This window comes from Acinonyx jubatus, chromosome E3 (assembly GCF_027475565.1).
Source record: "Acinonyx jubatus isolate Ajub_Pintada_27869175 chromosome E3, VMU_Ajub_asm_v1.0, whole genome shotgun sequence".
Classification (NCBI taxonomy): Eukaryota; Metazoa; Chordata; class Mammalia; order Carnivora; family Felidae; genus Acinonyx; species Acinonyx jubatus.
Genome location: NC_069398.1, coordinates 32,152,607 through 32,177,475, shown reverse-complemented (window position 1 = coordinate 32,177,475; position 24,869 = coordinate 32,152,607). Strand labels below are relative to the sequence as shown.

The following is a 24,869-nucleotide window of genomic DNA, read 5'->3' as shown; positions in this document are numbered from 1 at the left end:
AAAGACAGGCATCCAAGCCTCTAACGTCAGACAGGCCCGTCCTGTGAAGACGGTGGTGGAGGGAGCCGCCCGCTGCAGCCGGGGCCCCTCCTCCGTCCCCCGCGGCTGATGCCACACCCCAACCCGGCAGGAGAGGTGCCCAAGCCAGAGAAATTAACAGAGAGGATGGAATTTGGGCCACAAGGCAGAGGTGGGCAGGAAGGGGGACGTCAGGGGGGTGGCAGGAAGTAAAGAGCAGGCCTGAGGTCCTCGCTCCTCCAACCTACCCGGGCACTCCGCACCTGCAGCAGGACAGAGGGTCCCAAAGGTCCCTGCAATGGGAACAGCAACGCTGCCCATCGAGCGTCCTTAACCGTTTCGTGACGTCTTGTATCACCTCTGGGCCAGGCCGAACGTGGCTGGGGAGGCCACGGCCAGAGCCTGGCACACACTGCACCTCGAAGTTCCCGGGAAGTTAACTTTGACTCAGGTCTAAACCAGGGGGTTCTAACAACTCAGCATTACGATTCTCGAAGCAAGGGTAACTGAAACGCACGGGACACGGCATGAACAACTGCCCCCTCCCCAAATACGGGGTTCCGTGGACACTCGGGCTAACGACCGAAGCCGCACATCCAGGGTGTGTGGATCCGACACGGCGGGAAAACACCGAGGCCTACTCACCCCGCTCTGCCGGGTCGGATCCTGGGATTCTCACCCCCGACGGCAGGGCCTCAGGAGCCACAGTGTGGATCGCGCTTGGAGGGAGAGTGGACAGACGGCAGGCACAGCCTGCAGAGGACCCCCAGAAGGCTCCAGAGCGGGAACGGCAAAGCACTCAGCCGGCTCCATTTCCTGTCAGAGGACGCCTTCTGAGGGGAAAGTGGAAGCCTGCAAAGGCACAGTGGTTTCCATTTGGCACGACCTGGGGCCAAGGTCAAGCTCTGCAGTTCGACTGAGCTGGGTGAACCTCAGCTCCTCCTTCAAGCTTCCACTACTTCGTCTGTGAAATGGGAACGATGAAGGGCTGTCACGGGGACTAGACGGTGCCTGACAGCCCCTGGCTTAGCACCTGGCACTCGGCAAAAACACAAAGTGCGCGCTGACCACTGTGGGGACAGTGACACACACACACGCCTCAGAGCTCCTGCTCTCGCGCCACCCACCAGCCACCCCACAGCTCCAGCCTGACAGGGAGACCAGCTGAGTGACCTGAGCCCGGCCGCTACATCCTCCCCAACCTGAAGCCCCAGCAGAGCTGACATCCGCCCCACCATACCTTCCAGTAGATTCTGGGAAACAGTGTGATTTTTCAAGCTCAGTGCAATTTTTCAAGATCAGATCTGTCAAGATTTTCAAACATGTCTCAGGTCCACAAAGGCTTACCCTGTATTTATTTTTTTAAGTTTATTTTATTTTATTTTTAAAGCGTATTTATTTATTCTGAGGTGAGGGGGAGAAGTGGGACAGAGAGAGAGAGAGAGAGAGAGAGAGAGAGAGAGAGAGAGAATCTCAAGCAGGCTCCACACTGTCAGCCCAATGCAGGGCTCAAACTCATGAAACTGTGAGATCACGACCTGAACCGAAATCAAGGGCCGACACTTAACCCGCTGAGCCGCCCCGGCACCCCCAAAGGCTTACCCTTTCGATGCTCACAAGAACCCCCCTCACTCCACGGCTCAATTCAGCGAGAGTCCGCTGTGTCTGGACTCTTAGGACAGCAGCCTGGGTGGGTCCTGCCCCTCACCCTCTCCTCTCTCAGATCAGCCTGCCACCTCGCTCCGGGCCACTGTCACCTGCCTACAGCAAGCACCACCCCCTTTCAGCACCCCTGTCTCCGGCTCCTCCAGTCCAGGTGGGTGCCAGGGGGGCCTTTCCCAGCTGGAGATGGGACTGCTCCCTCCGCCAGCTCTAGTGCGTTCACCTCACCTGGCTGCCCGCCCCGCCTCACCTGTGCTTTTGAGCACCCAGTGTGTTGACAAGACCCCGGGGCCCCAGCACATGCCGCCCGCTTTTCCAGAAAGCCTTGGCCTCGAGTCTCCTCCCAGCTCCCTCTGACTCTTGGCTTCAAAAAGCACACAGTCGGACGGAAAGCCCCGAGTTCGGCTCCTGCCACCACCCCTCACCAGCTCCGCGACGTGGGGCAACAGCCGCCTCCTGGGGTCGTCGTGAGGACTGACCAGGACCGCGCACACAGCGGCATCTTCTAGAGCAACCACTCAAACGACCGCAGCGATGCGGACACGCCTGCCTCCCGCCCCGGCCTCCGCCCCCTGCTGCCTCCCTGAGTCCCGTCACCCACCGCGCACAAGCCCCGGTCGGGCCCCACCGCCCCCCAGGCCCTCAGGCGCTAGAGGACAGCCCGCCTCTCCTCCACCCCGGCAGACGGGCAGCAGGTACGCGAACGTCTGCCACGCGAGGGCCCGAGCCGCTCACGTCCCCCTGCCGCCTCTCAAGCCTCCGAAGGGCCAGCGGCGGCCACGGCGGAGCCGCCAGGCCCCCTCACCTGAGGTCCTTCAGCCGCTTGCAATGCTTCAGCATGTCCGAGAGGGCGGACGTGTAGACCACCTTCCCCATCAGGCCCAGGTTGGCCAGCGACAGGGACTGCAGCTGCTGGCACTGCAGGCCGATGCTGACCAGCCCGGAGCCCGTCAGGATGCCGGGCAGCTGGGCCAGCGTCAGGTGCCTCAGGAAGGCCAGCTGGCCGACGGCGGCCACCTCCGAGTCCCCGACGCTCTGCGCCCGGCTGCAGGGCGGGAGGGAGTTGCGGATGGCGGGCTCGTTGCGCGGCATGGCAGAGGAGAAGCTGGACCCGATGAGCTCGAGGCGTTCCAGAAAGGGAACGTTCTTCAGCAGGGCCCAGAACACGGAGGAGGGCTGGGGGGCCGCCTGCCCCGGGAGGGGGCCGGAATACGACTGCACGCCGATGCGCACCTTCTTGCCAAAGCCGCGGGGCACGGCGTGCGGGGCGGGCTGGGCCGGGGCGCGGTCGGCCCGCGGCGCCGCCTCGGCCACGGAGCACACGGGCAGGGACAGGGAGCGCAGGCGGCGCAGTCGGGCCAGCAGCTGGCAGAGGTGGCGGCCCGGGCCGTCGGCGCTGTGGTGGTGGGCGGCCGACAGGTTGAGGTGCTGCAGGTTGTGGCAGGACGCCACGAGCGTCTCCAGGATGCCGCTGTCGATATCGTCCTCCGCCTTGCGGAGCAGCGAGTCCGGGGACAGGCAATGCACGCAGCCGCTGAGGTTCAGGCTGGCCAGGCTCCGCAGGTCCCTCCCGCCGTTGATGACCCGCTGGATCAGGTGGCCGCCGGACAGGGCGCAGCGGCTGAAGCTGAAGTAGAAGGGGTTGTTGAACTTCATGTGCTGGAGGAGGGACGAGCCGTTGAGCCAGGACTTGGGCAGCTGCAGGGCGTCCAGCGCGACGTTGCGGGCCATGGAGTCCAGGAGGTTCTTGGTGGCCCCGCTCTCCGCGAAGCTGCCGGGCACGGAGATGAGGAAGGCGTGGAGGTTCTCGGGCGTGCGGTCGCTGAGCACGGCCAGGTAGAGCCGCACCACCTCCTGGTTGATGTAGCCGGGCGCCAGGCGCGCGTAGAACACCCGCAGGTTCTGGTAGTGGGGCACGTTGCTCTGGCCCACCATGAGCTGGCCCGACAGGACGGCGCCCTCCCGCGTGCGGTCGAGGATCTCGAAGTAGAGCAGCAGCTTCTCGAGGCTGGTGCAGCAGGGCACCACGCCGTACGAGGGCGTGTACAGCGTCTGCTTGAGCTCCCGCACGCGGCTCAGCGTGGCCTTGCACTCGCCGCTCAGCTGGCCGGCATCGAAGCCGGGGCTCACGTCGATGGCCAGGGAGCGCAGATGCTGCAGGGCCGACAGCATCTTGGAGAGGCGCACGGAGGTCAGGTGGCAGCCCGACAGGTTGACCTTCACCAGGCCGCGGCAGCGGGCGACGTGCTCGATGGTGGCGCCCGACAGCCAGTAGCAGCCGGCCATGTTGAGCTGCTGGATCTCGCGGCCGATCTCCTTCACCACCTGCTTCACCTTGTCCTCGCTCGCCTGTGGGACGGGACGGGATGGGACGGAACGGGGAGGGGCGGGGAGGAAGGAAAGGGGCTGAAGGCACCGGGCGGCTCCTTCCCCTTCATCCCTCGGCCCACACCCTCCCCCTCAGCAGTGGACAACCGGGAGCCGCGAGGGGCCCGGCAGGGGCTCTGCGCTCCAGCAGAGGAGGGACACCGGAGGGGAGAGGAGGGGAGAGCCGGCCCCTGCCTCCCCTCCCCACAGGCCTACCGGAAGCCAGCAGTCGAGAACCCCCAGCTGGGCGCGAATGTAAACCGGTGCAGCGGGTGTGGAAAAGTGTGGTGGTGCAGCGGGTGTGGAAAAGTGTGGTGGTGCCTCCTTAAGCTAAAGCCAGGGTTACCATGTGACCCAGCAACTCCACCAAGGGAACGGAAGACACAGGGACTCAATCCGTGCCCGTCACGCACACGGCAGCACTACCCACAGCAACAACGGGTGGCAACAACCCAAACGTCCACCAACAAAGGATAAACAAAACGCGGTCTACGCACGCAAAGGAGTACCATTTGGCCACACGGTGACGCTCTGACACGTGCCACAACATGGTGAACCTGGAGGACATGACGCTAGGTGAAACAGGCCAGTCCGAGAAGATCCCATGGTGTGTGACTCCACTCACAGGAAATACCCACAATAGGCAAATTCACAAACGGAAAGCAGAGCAGAAGTTACTAGGGGCTGGGGAAAGGACCATGGGGAGTCACCGCTTAACGGATCCAGAGTTTCCGTTCAGGGTGATGGAAAAGTTCCGGAAACACTGACGATGGTTGCACGACACCACAGAGGTAATCCTGCGTACCGGACAGCGTCGTGCACTTAAAACCGGTGAAGACGGTAAGTGTTATTATGTGAGGCGGGCGGGGGGGGGGGGGGGGGGGGAAGGGTTCGAATCACGTGATGAAGTCGTGGCCTGGAGACCCGACCTGGCTGTCACTGCCCTTTACATCGTAAGCATTTTCACATCATTAGACATTCCTCAAAAATATTCCTCACCGCTTAGGTGAGCCACATTACGTCTGGTCATGGAAGCCAGCAGCCGACAGCTGCCCGTCGCGGCTGTGCCAGCGAGGCCTTCAGAAACCACACTGCCTCGAGCACCCGCGCACGTCACGTTCGTGCATCCCGATCACTGCTCTAAGCTAAACTCGCGCACACACAGCCGCGCAGGGGCAGGACACACGCATCGGAAATGCTCCAGACACACTGTGCCGGGGCAGATGCCCTTCCCTCTACAGGAAAGAACCCTCACAGGCAGGAAGCCTGACCCTGGCTCTGGGGAGTGGGCTCGGCTGCCCCCCACCCCCACCCCCAGCAGAGAGGGGCACAGTGCATTCTCCTGTAAAGAGCCAAGCTCTGGAGGGGCCTCACTCTGGGTTCAAATGCACAGCTTCACAACAACAGTAAGGAAACCTTCCCACAGTCTCCTAAAACTTGGGTCTAGGTCAAGTCCTCTATTTTTATCTTTAAGATATGTCGGGGCGCCTGGGTGGCTCAGTCGGTTAAGCGTCCGACTTCAGCTCAGGTCATGATCTCACGGCTCATGAGTTTGAGCCCCGCGTCGGGCTCTGTGCTGACAGCTCAGAGCCTGGAGCCTGTTTCAGATTCTGTGTCTCCCCCTCTCTCTCTGACCCTCCCCCGTTCATGCTCTGTCTCTCTCTGTCTCAAAAATAAATAAATGTTAAAAAAAAAAAATTAAAAAAAAAAAAGATATGTCGTCAGTTGACTTTCAACAAAAGTTGCAAGGCAATCATACAAAAGAATGAAACCTTGCCATTTGTGACAACATGGATGGATCTAGATGGTTTAATGCCGAGGGAAATAAGTCAAATACCACATGATTTCACTCATATGTGAATTTAAGGAACAAAAAAGCAGGGGTGCCTGGGTGGCTCGGTCAGTTAAGCGTCCAACTCTTGGTTTTGGCTCAGGACATGATCTCGTGGTTGGTGGGTTCGAGCTCCACATCTTTGCTGATAGTGCAGAGCCTGCTTGGGATTCTCTCTCTCCCTCTCTGCCCCTCATCTTCTCACTCTCGCACAAAAATAAGTAAAACATTTTCTTTTTAATTTTAAAAAATAGGGGTGCCTGGGTGGCTTAGTCAGTTAAGCATCTGACTTTCTGCTCCAGTCATGATCTCATGGCTTGTGGGTTCAAGCCCTGCATCAGGCTCTGTGCTGACAGCTCAGAGCCTAGAGCCTGCTTCGGATTCTGAGTCTCCTTCTCTCTCTCTGCCCCTTCCCCCGCTCACATTCTGTCTCTCTCTCTCTCTCTCTCTCTCAAAATAAATAAACTTAATAACAATAATAGTCAATTTTTTTAATTAAAAAAAAAATAAATAAAAGAAACAAAAGAGCAAAGGCAAAAGAGACAGGCAGACAGACAGACAAACCAAGAAACAGACTCTTAAGTACAGAGAACAAACTGATAACTGATGGTGACCTGAGGGGAGGGGATGGGGAAATGAGAGAAAGAGGTGACAGGGTTAAGGAGCACACTTGTCATGATGAGCACAGGGTGACGTATGGAAGTGTTGAATCACTAAATCGTATACCTGAAACTAATATAACACCGTATGTTAACTATACTGGAATTAAATATACATAGAATAAAAAAAAATTACAGGGCGATTTAACAAGGAAAGGACGACCCTGTCGATAAGTGATGTTGCAACCATGAGGAGCCGCATGCAAAAAAGGAGCCCTCGATCCCTACCTCACACCACATACAGAGATGAACACAACAGGGATTGGACGCATACCAGAAGCACTAAAGCTGTAAGACTTCTGTAAGACAACAGCAGAAAATCTTCACGACCTCAGGTCTAACAAAATTTTCTTCAACAGAAATGCAAAACACACGAACTCAGAAAAAAAAATCAATAAATTGTACTTCAACTTAAATTCAAACACTTACGCTCTCAAAAGATCCCGTTAAAAAAAGAGGAAAAGCAAGCCAGACTGCGAGAGAAAGTACGACACAGGCACCCGACAAGGGACACAGAGTACGTGAGAATTCCTGTAACTCCACGAGAAGAAGCCCTACACAGCTGCTTCAGGAAAGAAGATACACCAACAGCCCAGCCCCGGACGGAAACAGCACTGCTGCCATCCCAGTGCCCTTCCCCCCCCCCCCCCCCCCCCCCCGCGACGCCAGGTGAAAAGGCACAAGGCGATGCCCGCCCTGGCCGTCAGAGAGCGGCCTGGCGGGAAGGTCGCGCAGCGGCTGAAACCCGGCACGCAGCTGCTGGGGGGCGAGATGGGGCCTCCCCCGCACCACCGAAGTGCCAACACCCGCCGCGGACCCGGAAGCCCGCTCCTGGGGTACCTGCCGGGGGGTCGGCCTCCCTCCCAGCACCACATCCACCGAGCCTGCGCCCTCCCCCCGGGGGCCACACTGGCCGTGCCTTCCAGTCTCTAGCTTTTATCACCTAACCATGTGTCTTGGAGGTTGAGCAGGTCAGGACTCGGAGCTCCCACCTTCTTTGTCACCAGCCGCACGGCGCCCCCCTGCCAGGCTGTGCCGGTCCTCGGAGGGGCACGTGGGCCGTCCCCATCCCCGCCCGTGGGCCAGCACCACCTCGCGACCCGCACCTCACCTCATAGTCCTTCTGCAGCAGCACAGTGTGGGTAAGGCTCTTGTCCAGGCACAGAACTGCAAGCTTCCGGCAGGTGCGCCGGACGTTCAGAACCAGGTCTGTGCTGGGCACGTGGCTCAGGATGTGCAGGAGGATCTCATCCGAGAAGCCGAGAAGGTGGGCGCCCACCGCCATAGTGGCTGCTGCAGGGGGCGCGTCGCCCTCGTTGGACGTGTCCTGTAGATAAGGGGGGGCGGGGAGAAAGACACCGAATTCCCACGGGATCCCTGAGGTGGCCTTCAGCCTGGCCTCCTCGGCCAAGGACAGATGCCAAGGGAAGCCGTCAGCACAGTCTGTGGGAAAGAAGGTACTTTCACCAAAACCCTTACCTGCGGAGCCAGAGCCCATGCCATTCAACACCCCCTTTCGCATCTGCACACCAGGGTCTCTCCTCAAAAGAGAGGCAAAATGAAACTGCAATTCTTTTCCAAATGTAAGAGACCGTTCCCACTAAAGGTCTCCCATCAAGCCCGCCATGTTGCGGGCTCCACTTCTGACCATCGGCCAACGTTCTCCATTTGGGAAGGAGGCTCTTCTCCCGCTCCCCCAGCCTCACGCTATATTCTTAACGTGCTCGGGTAGCAGGAGTCTATCAAGAAACAATAGAGGTGGGAAAAAAATAAATAAATAAGAGGGGCGCCTGGCGGGGGGGGCGGGGGGGGCTCATCCAGTTAAGCGTCTGACTCTCGATTTCGGCTCAGGTCACAATCTCATGGGTCCTGGGTTCGAGCCCCACATCAGGCTCCGTGCTGACAGCACAGAGCCTGCTTGGGATTCTCTCTGTCTCCCTCTTTTTCTGCCCCTCCCCCACTCAAGCTCTCACTCTCAAAATAAACGTTAAAAAAAAAACCAACGAAGACTGGGGATAACAACAGGTCTTCACCTGCTGGGGTTGCTGGGATGGGCGTCAGGCCCTCAAACAGTGGCAGACAGCAGCTCTTTCCAGCACTGCCATTAAGGAAGGGCAGTATAGCCCTTATAAAGAAGCAATCGCACCTCCTAAACCCATGTCTTTACATTGCCGAGGCTACTACTAGATGATGGGAACTGCACAATTTACCCCCACTTATCACACTATCTGGCTAGAAACTCGGATCAGTACTTCCCACAAGATGTCCACACATTTCACTGTGTTTCTGTAAATATCTGCAAAAGGTTTTCTCCCGTGACGCGGGCCTCCCGCCTCTCCTGGGCTGATGTGTACAACCCAGCGGGAGAGGGGGCTCGCCCTTCATCGGTGTGACAGGAAATTCCCAAGTCAAGGGCAAAGGGACTGGAGGCTCTCAGGGGAGCCCATGGTGGAGGGATCCCCGTATCTTCCCGGCACTTCCCAGAAGGGATCCTCTTGCCTCTAAAGCATCCTCACCCACCGAAGGGGTGCCTGTCTGACCGCTCCCAGGAGAGGGCACCCAGGATTATTTCCACCGCCTGTCTCCAAGCCCCCCTCCTCCAACCAGACTTCTCTTCTGTACAGAGGTGCACCGATGGAAGCCCTGAGACCTGGAGAGCCCTGCTGCTGCCATGGCAACCGTGAAGTCTGGGAAGGGAGAGCCTGCCTGCACACCCCACACAGCCTCCAGGGCTTTCCCGGGCTCTGTGACTGGAGCCCCCTTCTCTGTCCCCCCAAGTGTTCCCCAGGCCTGGGAAAGGGTTTCTGCAAACATTTTCCACGGTGGAACAGCACGGGCCCTTCCCATGTGCCTTCACTGTCCTCCTTTGCATCTGAGGTGCCTTCGATCCTGTCCCCCTCCTCCCAAGGTTTGTGAGGGTAGACGACAGCCGTCAGACCCAAGTCCGCAGTGCTCTGGGTCGCTGAATTCTGGGGCTAGTGTTCTCAACCATTAGTGACTTTCCGTAGCTCGGCGCGTCCCAGAGCCAATCATAGGGATCACCCAGGCATGTATTACAAGTGATGATTCCCAGGGGCGCCTGGGTGGTTCAGTTGTTTAAGCATCTGACTTCAGCTCAGGTCATGATCTCATGGTTCGTGGGTTCGAGCCCCACGTCGGGCTCTGTGCTGACAGCTCAGAGCCTGGACCCTGCTTCACATTCTGTGTCTCCCTCTCTCTCTGACCTTCCCCCATTCATGCTCTGTCTCTCTCTGCCTCAAAAATGAATAAACGTTAAAAAAAATTTTTTTTTAATAAATGAATAAAATTAAGCAAAAAGACTTAAAAATATTTTTAAAAATAAAATAAAATGTAAGGGGGAAAAAGAGTTTTATGCCCTTTTCAGAACGTAACATTTCACAAAAAAAAATTTTAAGCAAAAACAAAACAAAACAAAAAAACAAAACCTTAGGCAGAATTAAGTACTGAAACTTCAGTACCTGCCCCAAAATCATCCCCTCCCAGATGTTCACATTGGGCAGCCCAAGAAATCATAGGTCTCACAAATCAACTGAAGAGGTGTCTGGAATGATCTAAATAAGTCAACGGGAGAGAGAGATGAAACAAGGCTGGTCACGTGTTAACAACTATTAACTCTGGGCAATGGCAGGGCACCTGGCTGGCTCGGTTGGTGGAACAGGTGATTCTTGATCTTGGAGTTGTGAGTTCAAGCCCCACACCGGGCATAAAACTTACTTAAAAAAACAAATAAAGAGGGGTGCCTGAGTAGCTCAGTCGGTTAAGCGTCTGACTTTGGCTCAGATCATGATCTTGCAACTCGTGATTTCGAGCCCCGCACTGCACTCCTCACTGGCAGTACAGAGCCTGCTTGGGATTCTCTCTCTCTCTCAGATAAATAAATAAACTTAAAAAGAAAAAAAGGAACACCAAATGCAAACAAAACACATTTTTTTCAATAACTGGCCAACGGATCTAACAGAAAGGCTCATTATAGCGCTCTTTCATGATGTAAAATTGTAAAATATAGCATATTTTACATCATAAAACCTTTGTTAAACCACAACACCAGTCTCAAGAGGTGCACAATTTTATGGGTTTCCATAAATTTTCTGTCCCACTTCTCAGGTCTCTGTTTCTCTTAGCAATTTCTAGAATGTCCCCTGCCTGCCTCGTGCCTCTAAGCCTTTCCACAAGCTGTTTCCCTCCACCGGACAGGCCACCACACAGGAAAACTGCCCCTGTCAGAACTTTGGCTCAAAGGCTCAAAGATGCAACGAAGCCCTCGCAGCATCTGGCACCCCGCTTACCTCACCCTCACCATGCCCATCCACCGCTGGACCAGGTACCCTCCTCCCCTCACCCCAGCCTCATCGGATGACGCTTATCTCCTCACTAGGCCAGGAATGGCTCCTGAACGGGGATCGTTTTTTAATTTCCAAGAGTTAAAAAAACACCAAACCAAACCAGGTGAGGCAACGGACCACGGCTTCAGAATCATCTGAAGCATTACAAAAACCGCAGACCGCTACTCCCAGAAACTCTGGAAGCCATCCTGGGCACCTGCATTTTAAAGCCAGTAATGAGGGGCGCCTGGGTGGCTCAGTCGGTTAAGCATCCGACTCTTGATTTCTGCTCTGGTCATGACCTCACCGTCGGTCGTGAAACTGAGCCCCACATCAGGCTCTGCACTGACGGCGTGGAGGTTGCATGGGATCTTCTCTTTCCCTCTGCCCCTCACCTCTGTTCACCTGTGCACATGCGCACTCCCTGTCTCTCTCACACAAAAATAAACTTAAAAAAATAAAAATAAAAACAAACACCTTTCAAAGCCAGTAATGACTTTCAAAATCAGACCGCCTCATCTGGAATCCTACAGTGGGGATAGCTGCACAACCATGTGACTATGTTTTTCAAAACCACTCTGGGGCACCTGGTTGGCTCAGTTGGTAGAGCATGCAACTCTTGATCTCAGTGCTGTGAGTTCAAGCCCCACACTGGGCATAAAGCTTACTTTAAAAAGATAAATAAATTTAAAGCTGTGGATTTTATTTATTTATTTATTTATTTATTTATTTATTTATTTATTTATGAGAGAGTGCAAGCAGGGGAGGGGCAGACAGAAGGGGACAGAGGATCTGAAGCAGGTTCTGGGCTGACAAGCTGACAGCAGCGGGCCAGATGCGGGGCTCCAACTCACGAACCGTAAGATCATGACCTGAGCCCAAGTCTGACGCTCAACCGACTGAACCACCCAGGCGCCCCCTAACACTGTGAATTTCATGGTATGTGAACTATAGATCAACAAATAATCAACAGACCATCCCAGAAGGGACCTTGATTTCCACACCCGGGGTAGAAAGAGACGGCCCTCTCTCCTCTCAACTCAAGAGCCGCCCACAAAGCAACGAGAGAGGCCTCACCGGCCAGGTCGCTTCAAGGAACGCAGGGGCCTTTGTGCCAGCCCCCCGGGGCCCCGCAAGTACACACAATTACCTGAATCTGTTAACACAGCCAGGCTACCCCACAACTCTTCCTTTTAGGGCTGCAGCTTTCCAGCCCTTCAGTCCTCCCACCGGTCTGCAGGCATGTCCCACAGTCCCACACCGTCCTCCTCAATCAAGGGGCCACTTCTAAGCCTAATTCACTTCAAAGGAAGAGGCGCTGTCACCAACACCCAGCCCCGTTCGAAAAACACTTGAACCTCTGACTCCAGTTCCCCAGAGCCTAGGTAAGGCCCTAAGACAGGAAGTGCACTCAAGGGTCCAAGTCCCACGTGCTACATATACACACAGGTGCACACAAATACACATAAAGAAAGGCAGGAAGCAACAATAGGAAAGACACTAGTCAGAGTCCGAACCCCCATACCTCGGTATGCAGATAAAATACCTTGCACCACATTACAGGGACTCAGACCCAGACTTGTGGAGCGCTGGGGAAGGAATTCCGGGCTAAGTCATAAGTCTCCCAGGTGAAATGGCCTTTCCTCCATTACCCCCCAAGTCACACAAGCAGGCACAGAGCAAAGTGCTAAAAAGCACTGAAACTGAGCGTTCAAAGATAGAGGATGGGGTGCACAGCGGGCATGGAAGAGGAAAGTCTCAGAGCTCCAAGGGCTGAGCCCAGGTACATGGGAAAAGGGCCTGAGAGGCCTAGGGGAGCCTGGAAACTCTGGGGGCGCAGAGGAGGGGAAGAACTCTGGCGATCACGACTGCGGGGCTGGGAAGGGGCTGGAAAACCCAAGGAGGAGAGAGCTTGTGCCTTCGGAACGGAGTGGTGAGGACCGGGGAGGGATGGGGGCGGGATGAGGCAAGGATGGGGCAGGGGGCAAGGCCAAGACAGGGATGGGAAGGACCCGGCGAGGCCGAGGCCAGGGTCGGGGCAGGAAGGACCAAACAGGGCAGACGCCAGGGCTGGGGTGGAAAGGGCCAAGCGGCACCGAGCTGGGGGTCGAGGTCGGGACGGGAAGGATGGAGCGGGATAGGCGGCTGGATGGAAAGGACGCAAGGGGACCGGGGAGAAATGGGAAGGCCCGAGCGAAGCCAAGGCCGCGCGAAAGGAAGGGGAGCGGAGAGAGGCGCCGGCCGTACCTCTCCGGAGCTGGCCATGTCGAAGGCGGGCGGGGCCGCGGCCGCGAGAGCCGCAGCCCCAAGGCCTCCCCCTGGCCCGCCAGGGATGCTCAAAGCCGGCGCGTCCTCGACTCCACAGAGACCCCGGGAGGGGGCGGGGGCTCCAGCCACTTCCGGCGCCTGCTTACGCACTTCCTCTCGCCAGTCGGCCTGTCCCGCGCGGCCGCCATGTTGGGTGCGGCGCCCGTGCCAGAGGTCCTGCTAGGGCGCGGGGTGAGCCCGACAGGACCCCGTCTGCTCAGCCGCGGCTGGCTCTCTGGCCTGGCTCCTTTCCCCCTCCTCTGCTCTCTGCAGGCTCCTTTCCAGCCCCACTGGCCTCTTCCTGTCCGGGCAGCACTCTCCTGCCTCCAGGCCTTGGCCTTTGCGTCCCCATGCCTGCAAGAACCACCCGCGGGGAGCGGGGCCCCTGCCCACCGTCCAGAAAACAGCCTCCCCTCCTCCACGTCCTCACATTCCCACACCTAAATTTGCTCCTTACCCTGTATTTTTTTCTTCATAGCTCTTTGCACTGTCTGACCTACTGTGTCTTTTTCTTTTCTTTTTTTTTTTTTGTTGTTCTCTTCCTGTACTCAGGGGCAGGGATTCCAGGTACCTAGGCTGCTGCCTGACGCGTAATAGGCACTGAATAAAGACTTGCTGGGTAAATGAACAGGTGGCTGATGTGCCCTCACCCCTTAACGCTTTGTATATAGAAATCATTTACTCATAAAAATCCGTGGGGAAAAACTGGGGTCAGAATTGGTGCTGACTCCTGAGTGACCTTAAGCGTGTGTATGTTTCCTGTGGTTGGTGGAACGAAGGGCCACGATCTGGGGGCGGGGAGGGAGGGGGGGGTTAAACCACAGAAATGTATTCTCTCACAGTTGTGGAGGCCAAAAGTAGGAAACAAAGATGGTGATTGGGCCATGTTCCAGTGGCTCGCAGGAAGAATCCCTTCTTGCTCTTCCTAGCTTTGGGTGATGGCCAACAATCCTTGGCTTGCAACTCTATGGCTCCCAAGTTCTTCCTCTGTCTTTGCAGGGCCATCTTGCTTTCTTGCTGGGGGGGGGCGGGGCGGGCGGGGGCGTGTTCACACATTTGTATCCTTTCTTATAGGCACCTGTCATGTTAGATTTAGAATCCATGTTAATCCAGGGTGACCTTATCTTAACTAATGACATATGCAAAGAGCTTGCTTCCAAATAAGGTCACATTCTCAGGTTCTGGGCGGAGGTCAATCTTTGGGGGACACGTATTCAACCTAGTACATCAGGTTTCATATCCTACTCTCCTGGGGCCTCATTTTCCTCCCACTTCATTGGGTTGAGCCTTTTGTATCAAGAGGCCTTTGATGAGCTCCTCCTGTGGGTGGACCATCCTGGGGGCAGGCACAGTCCTTGCCTCAAAGAGTTCATGGTTTAGTCAACAGTTAAATACAACTTCAGGCATAACAAGAGTGTTAATGGAGATCCCATTGTTTACTATTGGAGTCTTGACAATGGAGCCCAACTATGACCTAGACAGGTATCTGGAGTTTCCCAGAGGCCCAAGGTTTCTCCTCCCGTCCTCCTGACTCCCGGACCCATTCCTTCTTTTCCCCTTGTAATCTGTAATCAGGTATGTTTTTTATTGTCATGCAAATGTTTATTTTCTGTCCCTTGTCTAGAGGCCGCTCGCTTTTAGGCAAACAGGCTTGAGCAACGGAATGTAGAAAGGGCCCACAGCAACTACCTGGCTGAATACAGACAGGCCCATCAGGTGACCCTTTCAAAATATCCAGAGGCCCTAAACTGACCAATGGGCTACTTACAACCAGGCACAGTTACCAAAAAAGGGAAAATTCCATGCGTCCCTATACCTCCTCACCTTCCCTCTCTAAAAACAGCCCCCACCCACTCCCTCATTGCAGACTGCCTCCCCTCTGCTGTCCTGCCTGCCGCTTGCTCCTTTGCGGAGCCTTCAATAAACTTCTATCGCCTTTGTTCTGCCTCAGGTGAATTCTTTCACCACCTGCCTTCATCTCAGCTTTAGCTGAAGCCCGATTGTGTCCCACATTTGGGGGCTCCCATCCAACTGGGAGAGACACCACATTTAGACACCACAGCCCACTAGAACGGGGCTTGGCAACGACAGGCCCTCAAGAAACCACCATCAGCTAGGCACCTGATTAGCGGAGATGATGCATGTAAGTGTCCAGCACAAGGAGCAATTCAAACACTGTAACTATTGCTATTATGGGTCCTGATGAGGACCGAGTCCCACGTTTCCCGGGTGCCCCAATTCTGAGGAGCATTTAGTTGGAAATCACAGAGCGTGGGCTCCAGGTAACCAAAGTGGGGAGTCAGTTCCAACACCTCGCTGCTCTCACCCCTCCTTTCCAGGTCTGGGCGACACTTCCTCACAGTGCTCTCAGTGGCTCCTGCACTGAGAGCCAGCCCCCCCACCCCACCCCCCTACCCCCCGCCACTGCAGTGTCTGGCTGGCCGGGGCCAGGTCTGAGCCCCTGGCCCCATGGGTTCACCAAAAACCCCAAGTAGAGGCTGGAAATGATGTAGGCGAAGGTGGTGATCTCTGTTACCTCCCACCCACTCCTGATGTGAGGCCTGAAGGAAAGCTCTTTCCTAATAGAAATGACAATGGCCACGATCCCCACGCCACTGCTGATTACACTTTCCACGTGAGATCCGATTGGAACTGTCACGGAACCCTGGTGGGTAGACCCTATTATTACCCCAGCTTGCAGAAGAGGACACAGGTGCACGTGAATAGCAAAGCTGGGATTGGAGCCCACGTCATCTCTACTCCGGAGCTCAGAGACTTGGAGAGGCAGAGGGAGCCCTCCAATTCCGCCTCCTTAACTGTATTGCAGGGAGCAGAGAACCTCCAGGCACCGGGAGGCTGCAGCGAGGGGCGGATGGAGCCTGCTGAAGGTGGTCGAGGCAGGGAGAGGCCTTGGATGAAACCCACTGGAAGTGCCTGGACACCTGCCCCAGGGGGGGGGGTCTTCCTGTGCCGAAGTCCTCACCCTGAGGGTCTCATCCCACCAGAAGAGTTTGTGAAAGAGCCATACCTTCCTTAAGCACCTCTCGCTACAGCCAGAATAACCTCTTTCTCTTAAGATTTTTTTTTTTTTAGAAGGGGTGGGAGGGGCATAGAGAGAGGGAGAGAGAGACTCTAGCAGGCTACTCACTGACAGCACGGAGCCCAACCCGGGGCTCGAGCCCACGACACCGGGATCATGACCTGAGCCAAAATCAAGAGACGAACACTCAAGGGGCACCTGGCTGGCTCAGTCAGTAGAGCACACAACTCTTAATCTCTGGGTCGTGAGTTCAAGCCCCATGTTGGGTGTGGAGCCTACTTTAAAAAAAAAGAAAGGAAGGAAGGAAAAGAGACACTCAACAGACTGAGCCACCCAGGCGCCCCTGCCTCAGCATTCTTAAATTTAAACGACCGCTTATGGCTAGTGGCCCCCTTGGGACGAGCCCTTAAGCTTCTTGAGGACAGGGGCAATGGGCACTGTCCCCCAGCACTGAGCACTGCACGCCGCTCACATGTAAGTCGTCTGATGAGTGATCGAGTGAATGAAGCATCAACCACTTGGCAGCGGGTTCTGGGAGGTTCCAGCTGCCATGTCCCTGGGGTGACTCCAGGCCACGGCATGTATTCAAACCCTCGGAGAGCTGTGTTACCTTCTGAGCCCCAGTTTCCCCACAAGGAAAATGACTGCCTCCAACAGTGTGACCATGAGGTTTCCCTGCGTCCTCACCACCAGGATGAGGGGGAGGGGCTGAACCCCTGTACTTAACACAACCCCCCTCTTCCCCGAGTGGCCTAGTGGGGCACAGTTCTATTCAGGCAGGGCTGTCGTGCAGCAGAGACCCGTCATGTTGGCATGGGCCTCGAGGTGTCCGGCCCGCCGATCTGCCAGGCTTCAGAGGCGTCAGGGTCAAACTCCAGCTTCCTCACGTAAGGTCGGTGTCCCTGGGCCAGCCAGCCGCTGTCCTCTTGGCCTCAGATTCGTAATGGACGCAGAGAGGAAGACAGGAAGCAACGAAGAGCGCCCTCTCACGGACTGGCCCGGCTTGGGCTTTCCGCTGGGAAGGGTGTGCTCCAAGCCCGGCGGCCGATGGCCAGCTGTGGCCTAGGAAGGAGGGCCTAGGGCGTAAACGATTTTCAAGGTCAAATGTTTGTTTGAAAGGAAAAGATTCACGGGGCACCTGCTCACAACCCACTCCAGGTGCTCCCGATATTCCCATTTCTCAGACAGGCATGTGGATGGTGATGTGACTTTCAAAGCCCCTTAGATAAGACATATGGCCCCACCACCTTCCCATTCTGCCTTGGGGTTGTGACTCCATTCACTTGGACTTTGTTTCTGGTCAATCCATGCCTCTGTCTGTGACATGCAAGCCCACACCTGCATCTGCCCAGCTGACTCTGCCTCAGGCATGTCAGAGGGCCCTCTCCCCCAGGAGGTCTCCTGCTCCAGAGGACAGCTCCCCACTACCCCGTCAGACAGCTCTATGATCCTTTATTTCCTTTTTTCTATTTATTTTTATTTTGAGAGAGAGACAGACAGAGAGCACCAGCAGGGGAGGGACTGAGAGAGAGGGAGACAGAGAATCCCAAGCAGGCTCCTTGTTAACAGCGCGGAGCCCAAGACTGGGTTCAAACCGACAAACTGAGAGACCATGACCTGGGCCGAAACCAAGAGTCAGATGCTCAACCAGCTAAGCCATCCAGGTGCTCTTTTTATGAATTTTATTTTATTTTATTTATTAGGGAGAAAATGCGTAAGCAGAGTATGGGGGGTGGAGAGAGAGAGAGAGAGAGAGAGAGAGAGAGAGAGAGAGAGAGAGAGAGAGAATCTTAAGCAGGCTTCTTGCCCAGCATGGAGCCGGACAAGGGGCTAAATCCCATGACGCTGGGACCACGACCTGAGCCAAAATCAAGAGTCAGACACTTAACCGACTGAGTCACTCAGGGGCCCCAGATCCTTTATTTTTCTTTTTGTTCAAAAGAGACAAAACAGAGGCACCTGGGTCGCTCAGTCAGGTTAAGCATCCGACTCTTGACTCTTGATTTCGGCTCAGGGCACGGTCTCACGGTTCGTGGGTTCAAGCCCAGTGTCCAGCCCCACACTGATAGTAAGGAGCTTGCTTCCGATTCTCTGTCTCTATCTCTTCCTTCCCCCCCCCCCCCCCGCTTGCTATCTCTCTCTCTCTCTCTCTCTCTCAAAAATAAACATTTTTTAAAAAGAGAGACAAAATGATGTGTTTTTTCCTCCTTTTTAAATCTGTATTTCTTAGTTTCTTTTTTCCAGTTTTACCGAGGTACAATTTGCAGGGTTTATGTGTGTGAGCACCCGCGACACCATCCGCCAGTCGATATGAACAAAAGCGTGTGCCTCTGCGGTCCTGCCTCCTTCCTCACATGGAGCCTCTGCTTTTTCTCCTCCTTGTCACAACCAATAATCGTACCTTATTTGTTGGCCTAATATCAGGTTTCCCCCTTACACCGGGTGCCTCATACGGGCAGGAAGCACATCTGGTTTGTTCTCCACTGGTCCCCAGCCCCTGGCATCCTGCCTGGCACAAACAGTGGACAGAGGAAGGAAGGAGGAAGGCAAGAAAGGCAGGCCAGCATACAGTGGGCACTTAATAGATGCTTATGGCATGAAATAAGTGGTCCAAGGTGGAAACTTGCAGGGCAGGGCCCAGGGCTCATCATCGCCACTGAATGGGACCAGAAGAGCTGGAACTGACCTGGGGGCGGGCAGTGGGAGGGGGACTTCATGCATGTCAAAGCCTGCTGCCCGGGCCTCTAAGATAGAAACATCCTGGACACTTTGCTGTCCCACCTCCTGCAGGCAGCTGCATACAGGTCAGAGGTAGCCCAGAAGCCCGGAGGGAATAAGACTGCTTCTGGAGCCCACGCCACCCCGCCCCCCGCCCTGTGGCATGTTATGTACAGAACTAGAAAACCTTGCAGAGGTGAGCTGGGGGATCAGTCACAAGCTCCTGTTGGGTGTTGGAAGCCATCAGGTCTTAGAAGAGTCTCCTTCCCGCTAACCAAGAGTCACCTTGCACGTAGAGTGGAATTACCTCCAAACCCGCCCCAGTTCCGTGGGACTCTGGGCACGTCCAGCCCACCGGAAGGTCTCTGCTCCTCCTAAGATGGGAGGCAGTGGGCCACCACATCCCCAAGGGCCATGGCACTGGCGCCCCACAAGGGTGGGGCCTTGTGCTGGAGGGAGCCGGGATTCCTGCAAGGGCAGGGCCCCCCTCGAGGCCTCAAATCTGGATGGACCTGGGGGCACTCAGTCTCTAGAGATACAAAAGCCAAGCGGCATCCTGCATGAAGGTCCCCACCCACTCTCCCTCCCAGTGGCAGCTTGGAGCTGAGGGAAGCCAGACTGGCCCTTGGCTTTCACTTGGAGCACTCCATTACCAAGCTGACCTCCAGTGCCAGGCAGACCCTGCCCCTGCAGGGTCTCAGGAGAACTAGGTCAAGCCTGAGCTTGAAGAAAACTGGGCCCAGGATGCTCAGGAAGGCACGAAGCAGAATCCAGAGCTCTCCCCCAGAGGAACTGGGGCATTCTCGGCCAAGCTGACATGCCCTCCCCCAACCACGGAGCTGCCCTGCAGAATCCTACAAAATACCTTTGGTTGTGTCCGAAATACCGGTCCAGGTAAGCTGGCAGTAAAGGTGGAACCCCAAGCCCCACCCTCAGTGTCCCAGGCCCCTCAGGAAGGCCAAGGATGAAGACAATGAATTGTGCTGCCCAGGAGCCCACTCTTCCAGAGGACACCAAGTTCAGGGGGCCCTCTCCAAAGAACCCTCCACTGAATGGAGGCTCCATGGACCACTGTCCTCCCCTTCCACACAATCCAAGACCCCTCTTTCCTGAAGCATCTGGACCTCAGAAATAGGGGTACATGGTGTATAGCTAGAGGGCCAGGCCAGGATCTAACTCCCTCCTAGCCATATCCCACCCCAACACTATTCGATGTCAGGGTTAGATGCACCTCAAACCCCCTTCCCTTCGTGGTAGGGAAGGCTTGGTCCCCGCTGCCCCACCCTTCTCCCCAATACCCAAGAAGCCACATCTTCTCTCTTTAAGGTGTGCACTTTATTGATCTGGTCTCAAGTCAGTGTACAGGGAAGCCCTGGCTGCCTGTGCCTCAACCCCACTCCCAGGGAGACCAAAAGCCTTCATACATCTGAAATTGGGGGGGGGGGGGGGGGGACAAAAAAGGGGGACCACGATGGCAGACCATTCGAAATAAAACAAAAAGAACAAGTATTAAGGCGAAGATTAAAAAAAATTTGGACTACATAATTTACACCAAAGCAATGTTATCACCCTCGCCTGTGTGGACTTGGGCGAGGACTGGCCCTTCTCCTCAGGGAGAAATGGGGTGGCTTTTGGGAAGGCAAGGGACTTCCTGTAACAATGCATCTCACGGTATTTGGAATGACTATTAAAAAAAAAAAGAACAATGTACAGTCAAGGTCCTCGGCCACACCGTAGAACTGTGGGGGTGCTCGCTCCAACCAGCTGCTGTCACCTTCGCCGTTCCAGTTTTTAAATCCTGAGTCAAGCGCCAAAAAAAAAACAAAACCAAAAAACAAAAAAAAAACAAAACCAAAAAACAAAATCCAAAAACAAAAAAAATTAAAAAAAAAAACAAAAAAACCGAAAAACAAATAAAGCCATGCCAATCTCATCTGTTTTCTGCGCAAGTTAGGTTTTGTCAAGAAAGGGTGTAACGCAACTAAAGTAACAGTCCGCCTAGAAGCATTTGCGGTGGACGATGGAGGGGCCGGACTCGTCATACTCCTGCTTGCTGATCCACATCTGCTGGAAGGTGGACAGCGAGGCCAGGATGGAGCCACCGATCCACACGGAGTACTTGCGCTCAGGGGGTGCGATGATCTGGAGAGAGAAGGGGGCGGTCAGCAGCCCCGCAGGTGGAGGGGGCGCGGCCGGGAGAGCCCGCCCCCCAGCCCACCCCACGCCATGCGCCCAGGCCAGCTCAGGCTGGGCCAGCACCCACCTTGATCTTCATCGTGCTGGGCGCCAGGGCGGTGATCTCCTTCTGCATCCGGTCAGCGATGCCGGGGTACATGGTGGTCCCCCCAGACAGCACCGTGTTGGCGTAGAGGTCCTTGCGGATGTCGACGTCGCACTTCATGATGGAGTTGAAGGTAGTTTCGTGGATACCACAGGATTCCATGCCTGAGAGGAAACCGAAGCCAGACTTAGCTTCCGGGGTGGCCACGAGGGGAACCCCTCTGTGGAAAGGCCAGGAAGGCCGGCTCACTTACCCAGGAAGGAAGGCTGGAAGAGCGCCTCGGGGCAGCGGAACCGCTCGTTGCCGATGGTGATCACCTGCCCGTCGGGCAGCTCGTAGCTCTTCTCCAGGGAGGACGAGGACGCGGCGGTGGCCATCTCCTGCTCGAAGTCCAAGGCCACGTAGCAGAGCTTCTCCTTGATGTCACGCACAATTTCCCGCTCGGCGGTGGTGGTGAAGCTGTAGCCGCGCTCCGTGAGGATCTTCATGAGGTAGTCCGTCAGGTCCCGGCCAGCCAGGTCCAGACGCAGGATGGCGTGGGGCAGGGCGTACCCCTCGTAGATGGGCACAGTGTGGGTGACCCCGTCCCCGGAGTCCATCACGATGCCGGTGGTGCGGCCAGAGGCGTACAGGGACAGCACAGCCTGGATGGCCACGTACATGGCCGGGGTGTTGAAGGTCTCGAACATGATCTGTAAGGAGACGAGCCCCTGTCACGCTCGGCAAACCACCAGAGGCAGCCAGGCCAGACTGGGGACATGCAGAAAAGTGCAAAAACACAGCTAAATGTGCTGGGGATCCCGGGATGGGGATTCACTTCAGACCTACTGTGCACCTACTAAAATACACACTCCAAGGCCGCTTGACAACCAGCCTCATTGGCTTTGTCTCGCGAGCCAGTGTTAGTACCTACACCCACAGCGTTTTATAGCCTCAAACACCTAATCAGAAAGGCAAACACCAGAAAAAGATTCCATCTGGGAAAAAGCAAATAGAACCTGCAGAGTTCCAAAGGAGACTCAGGTCAGAGAAGAAAGTCCTAGGAGAACGGCAGAAGAAAGAACAAGTGAGAAAGGGCACAGAAGAGCAAGGAAGGACGGGGGTGGCCGCCCACGAAAGGCCAGCGGGCCACTGACCTGGGTCATCTTCTCACGGTTGGCCTTGGGGTTCAGGGGGGCCTCGGTCAGCAGCACTGGGTGCTCCTCGGGGGCCACACGCAGCTCATTGTAGAAAGTGTGATGCCAGATCTTCTCCATGTCGTCCCAGTTGGTGACAATACCGTGCTCGATGGGGTACTTCAGGGTCAGGATGCCCCTCTTGCTCTGGGCCTCATCGCCCACGTAGGAGTCCTTCTGGCCCATACCCACCATCACGCCCTACGGAGCGAGAGGAGAGGTCAGCGCGAGCCCGGGGCCATCGACCTCCCCCCTCCCCCCCCCCCCCCCCCGAAGAACCAAGGACAGGGCTGGGCCTCCCCTGCGAAGGGGCCCTCGTGCCTGGTAGCGCCTGTTCCCGGGAGTGGAGGCCCCACCCCCTCCCCAAGTCAAAAGCCCAGGCTGGAGCCCTACCTGGTGCCGGGGGCGCCCCACGATGGAAGGGAAGACGGCCCGTGGGGCATCGTCGCCTGCGAAGCCGGCCTTGCACATGCCGGAGCCGTTGTCGACCACGAGCGCAGCAATATCATCATCCATGGCGAACTGCGGGAAGAGCCTCGCCTGAGTCGGGGGTCGGGTGGGGCCGCCCCCGCCCTGCCCACTTCCGGCGCGCCGCGGCCTCGAGCCGCCAGGGGGCGCCGGTGCGCGCCCACAACGGGGACAAAGGCAGCTCGGCCGGCAGCGTTATTACCATAAAAGGCAAACGCTGGTTGGAGGCGGCCCCGCGGCGCGCGGCAGGAAGCCAGGCCCCCGCCCCCTCCCCACACCCCGGGCAAGCTCCGCCTCCGCCCCGTTTAAAAAACGCCGGCCGGCCAGGCGCGCGACGGCCACGCCCGCGGGAGCCGGCGGCGCGGGGAGGAAGTGCGCGCAGGCGCTCTAGCGCCGCGGCGACCCCACCCCTTCCGGCCGGCCGCGCCGCCCTCACCCTGGCCGAGGCTCCGGGCCCCGAGCGCGCACGCGCACGCGCAGCCATGTCCCCAGCCCCCACCCTGCCGGCGGACCCGCCGCGCCCACCCACCCACCGTGCCGCCAGAGCAAGCAAACCGCCCGCTGCCGGACAAAGACCCGCGGCCGCCCTGGCCTGGGCCGCAAGCACCCCGGGGGCGCGCGACGTGAGCGCAGCCCCGGCCCGACCGAGGGGCGCGAGAGCCCCACTGCCCGCGCCCGGCGGCTCTCCCGGAGCGAGGCCGGTGGCCGAGGGGCTCTTCCACCCCGAGAAGGAAGAGGCGCGGGGCCGCCGTGCTCCCGGCCGGCCCGGGGCCTTACCTGAGAGCGGTGTAAACCGGCGGCGGCGACGGAGGAGCGGCGAGGGCGAGGGGCCTGTGCTCGCGGAGTGGACGCGGTCTCGGCTGTGGCTGTGCGTCGCGTCGCCGGGTTTTATAGGGCGGCGCCGCGGCAGCTCGAGCCATAAAAGGCAACTTTCGGAACGGCGTGCGCTGATTGGCCCCGCGCCGCTCACTCACCGGCCTCGCCGCACAGTGCAGCATTTTTTTACCCCCACTCCCCTCCTTTTGCAAAAAAAAAAAAAAAAAAAAAAGAGGGAGAGAGAGAGAGAGAACGAGCCGGGCTGGGAGAGAGCGAGAGCGAGATTGAGGAAGAGGAGGAAGGAGAGAGTTTTGGCGTTGGCCGCACTTGGGTGCTGGGCCCATGGGCCGCCGCCCCTCTGGGCAGTGCCTGGTTCGCCCCGCGTGTCCCCCACCCCGGGACCCTCCTGGTGTGGATGTCACATGAGCAGTGAGCGCCCCGGTGGGCAAGGGTCAGCACGGATGCGAGGGTCCCTGGTTGCTGTGGGTGCATGCTTAAAGAGCAGTTGCAGGGGAAGAATTGGTCAACCTTAACTCAGCTGCCTAGAAAGCCTGGATTGGGGTGAGGGAGTGGGGGCTCTGGCTGGGGGTGCTCAGCATGCTGAGTTAGGGACATTACTACTCAGAGACCTGGGCTGAGGAGTAGGTATGGCGTGGGGGAGTCAGCGGGCTTGTGGCCACTCACTCGACCAGGCCTCAGAAACAGGACAGACAGCAAGAGCCAGGGGCTGGAAGTTCCCCGTGAAGCCTCCCCTGCCGCAGGCCTGGACGGAGGTGGGCTCTGTAGAGCAGAGACACTGTTCCCATGGAGCCAGGCTGCTTCTAAGAGCTGCCTGGTCACACCCAGCCAAGGCCAGGCCAGAGCCGTTAGCCTGTGACCCAGGCAGCTGCTGGCAGAGGCAGGCAGGGGTGCCCGGCACGGCTCTGGGGCCTGGGGCCCACCATCCATCGTCTGTGTGTCATGTGTAGCCGCAGCTGAACTGCTGTCCTGGACCATCTGGAGGCTGTTGAGCACTGGGGAAGGACCCTTAATGCCCCCAAAGATGAGTTAGGTTGAGGGGGGGCGGGGTGGTAGGGACAGTAGGTGAGGACCAGCTGCCCTCAGACAAGACCCTGTTCGTGTCACCTTGTCCTGCCCCAGGTCCCTCCACCAAACATTGGGCAAGACCCGGGTGCCCAGAGTGT

At 57.0% G+C, this 24,869-nt stretch overlaps 2 protein-coding genes and 1 long non-coding RNA gene across 6 annotated transcripts in view; 1 reads left to right on the top strand and 2 right to left on the bottom strand.

Moving 5' to 3' along the window:
* FBXL18 (F-box and leucine rich repeat protein 18) overlaps positions 1 to 13,491 on the bottom strand; it is a 79,366-nt gene extending 65,875 nt beyond the window's left edge. For 2 of the 4 annotated variants that reach the window (XR_003414945.2, XM_027042302.2), the window contains exons 1-3: positions 13,128 to 13,484; positions 7,649 to 7,864; positions 2,486 to 4,029 (exon numbers count right to left, since the gene is read on the bottom strand). Coding sequence is in view for 3 of the 4 variants with exons in the window: in XM_027042302.2 (XP_026898103.2) it covers positions 2,486 to 4,029; positions 7,649 to 7,864; positions 13,128 to 13,145 (1,778 nt within the window). In the remaining variant the exon portion in view is untranslated. Of the gene's footprint in view, positions 1 to 2,485; positions 4,030 to 7,648; positions 7,865 to 13,127 lie in introns of all 4 variants that reach the window. The other 2 variants (XM_027042304.2, XM_027042301.2) reach the window with 2 other exon arrangements.
* LOC128313641 (uncharacterized) lies at positions 4,343 to 9,826 on the top strand. The gene is made up of 2 exons (XR_008294612.1): positions 4,343 to 4,887; positions 9,162 to 9,826. It is a non-coding gene; the product is annotated as an uncharacterized LOC128313641 (long non-coding RNA).
* Positions 13,492 to 20,258: 6,767 nt separating the features above from the next.
* Positions 20,259 to 22,917, bottom strand: ACTB (actin beta). The gene is made up of 5 exons (XM_027042309.2): positions 22,795 to 22,917; positions 22,363 to 22,602; positions 21,480 to 21,918; positions 21,209 to 21,390; positions 20,259 to 21,087 (listed from the first exon to the last, which is right to left on the bottom strand). Exons 1-5 carry the CDS (start codon positions 22,915 to 22,917, stop codon positions 20,944 to 20,946), a joined length of 1,128 nt encoding a protein of 375 aa, XP_026898110.1. The 3' UTR covers positions 20,259 to 20,943.
* Positions 22,918 to 24,869: the final 1,952 nt, after the last annotated feature.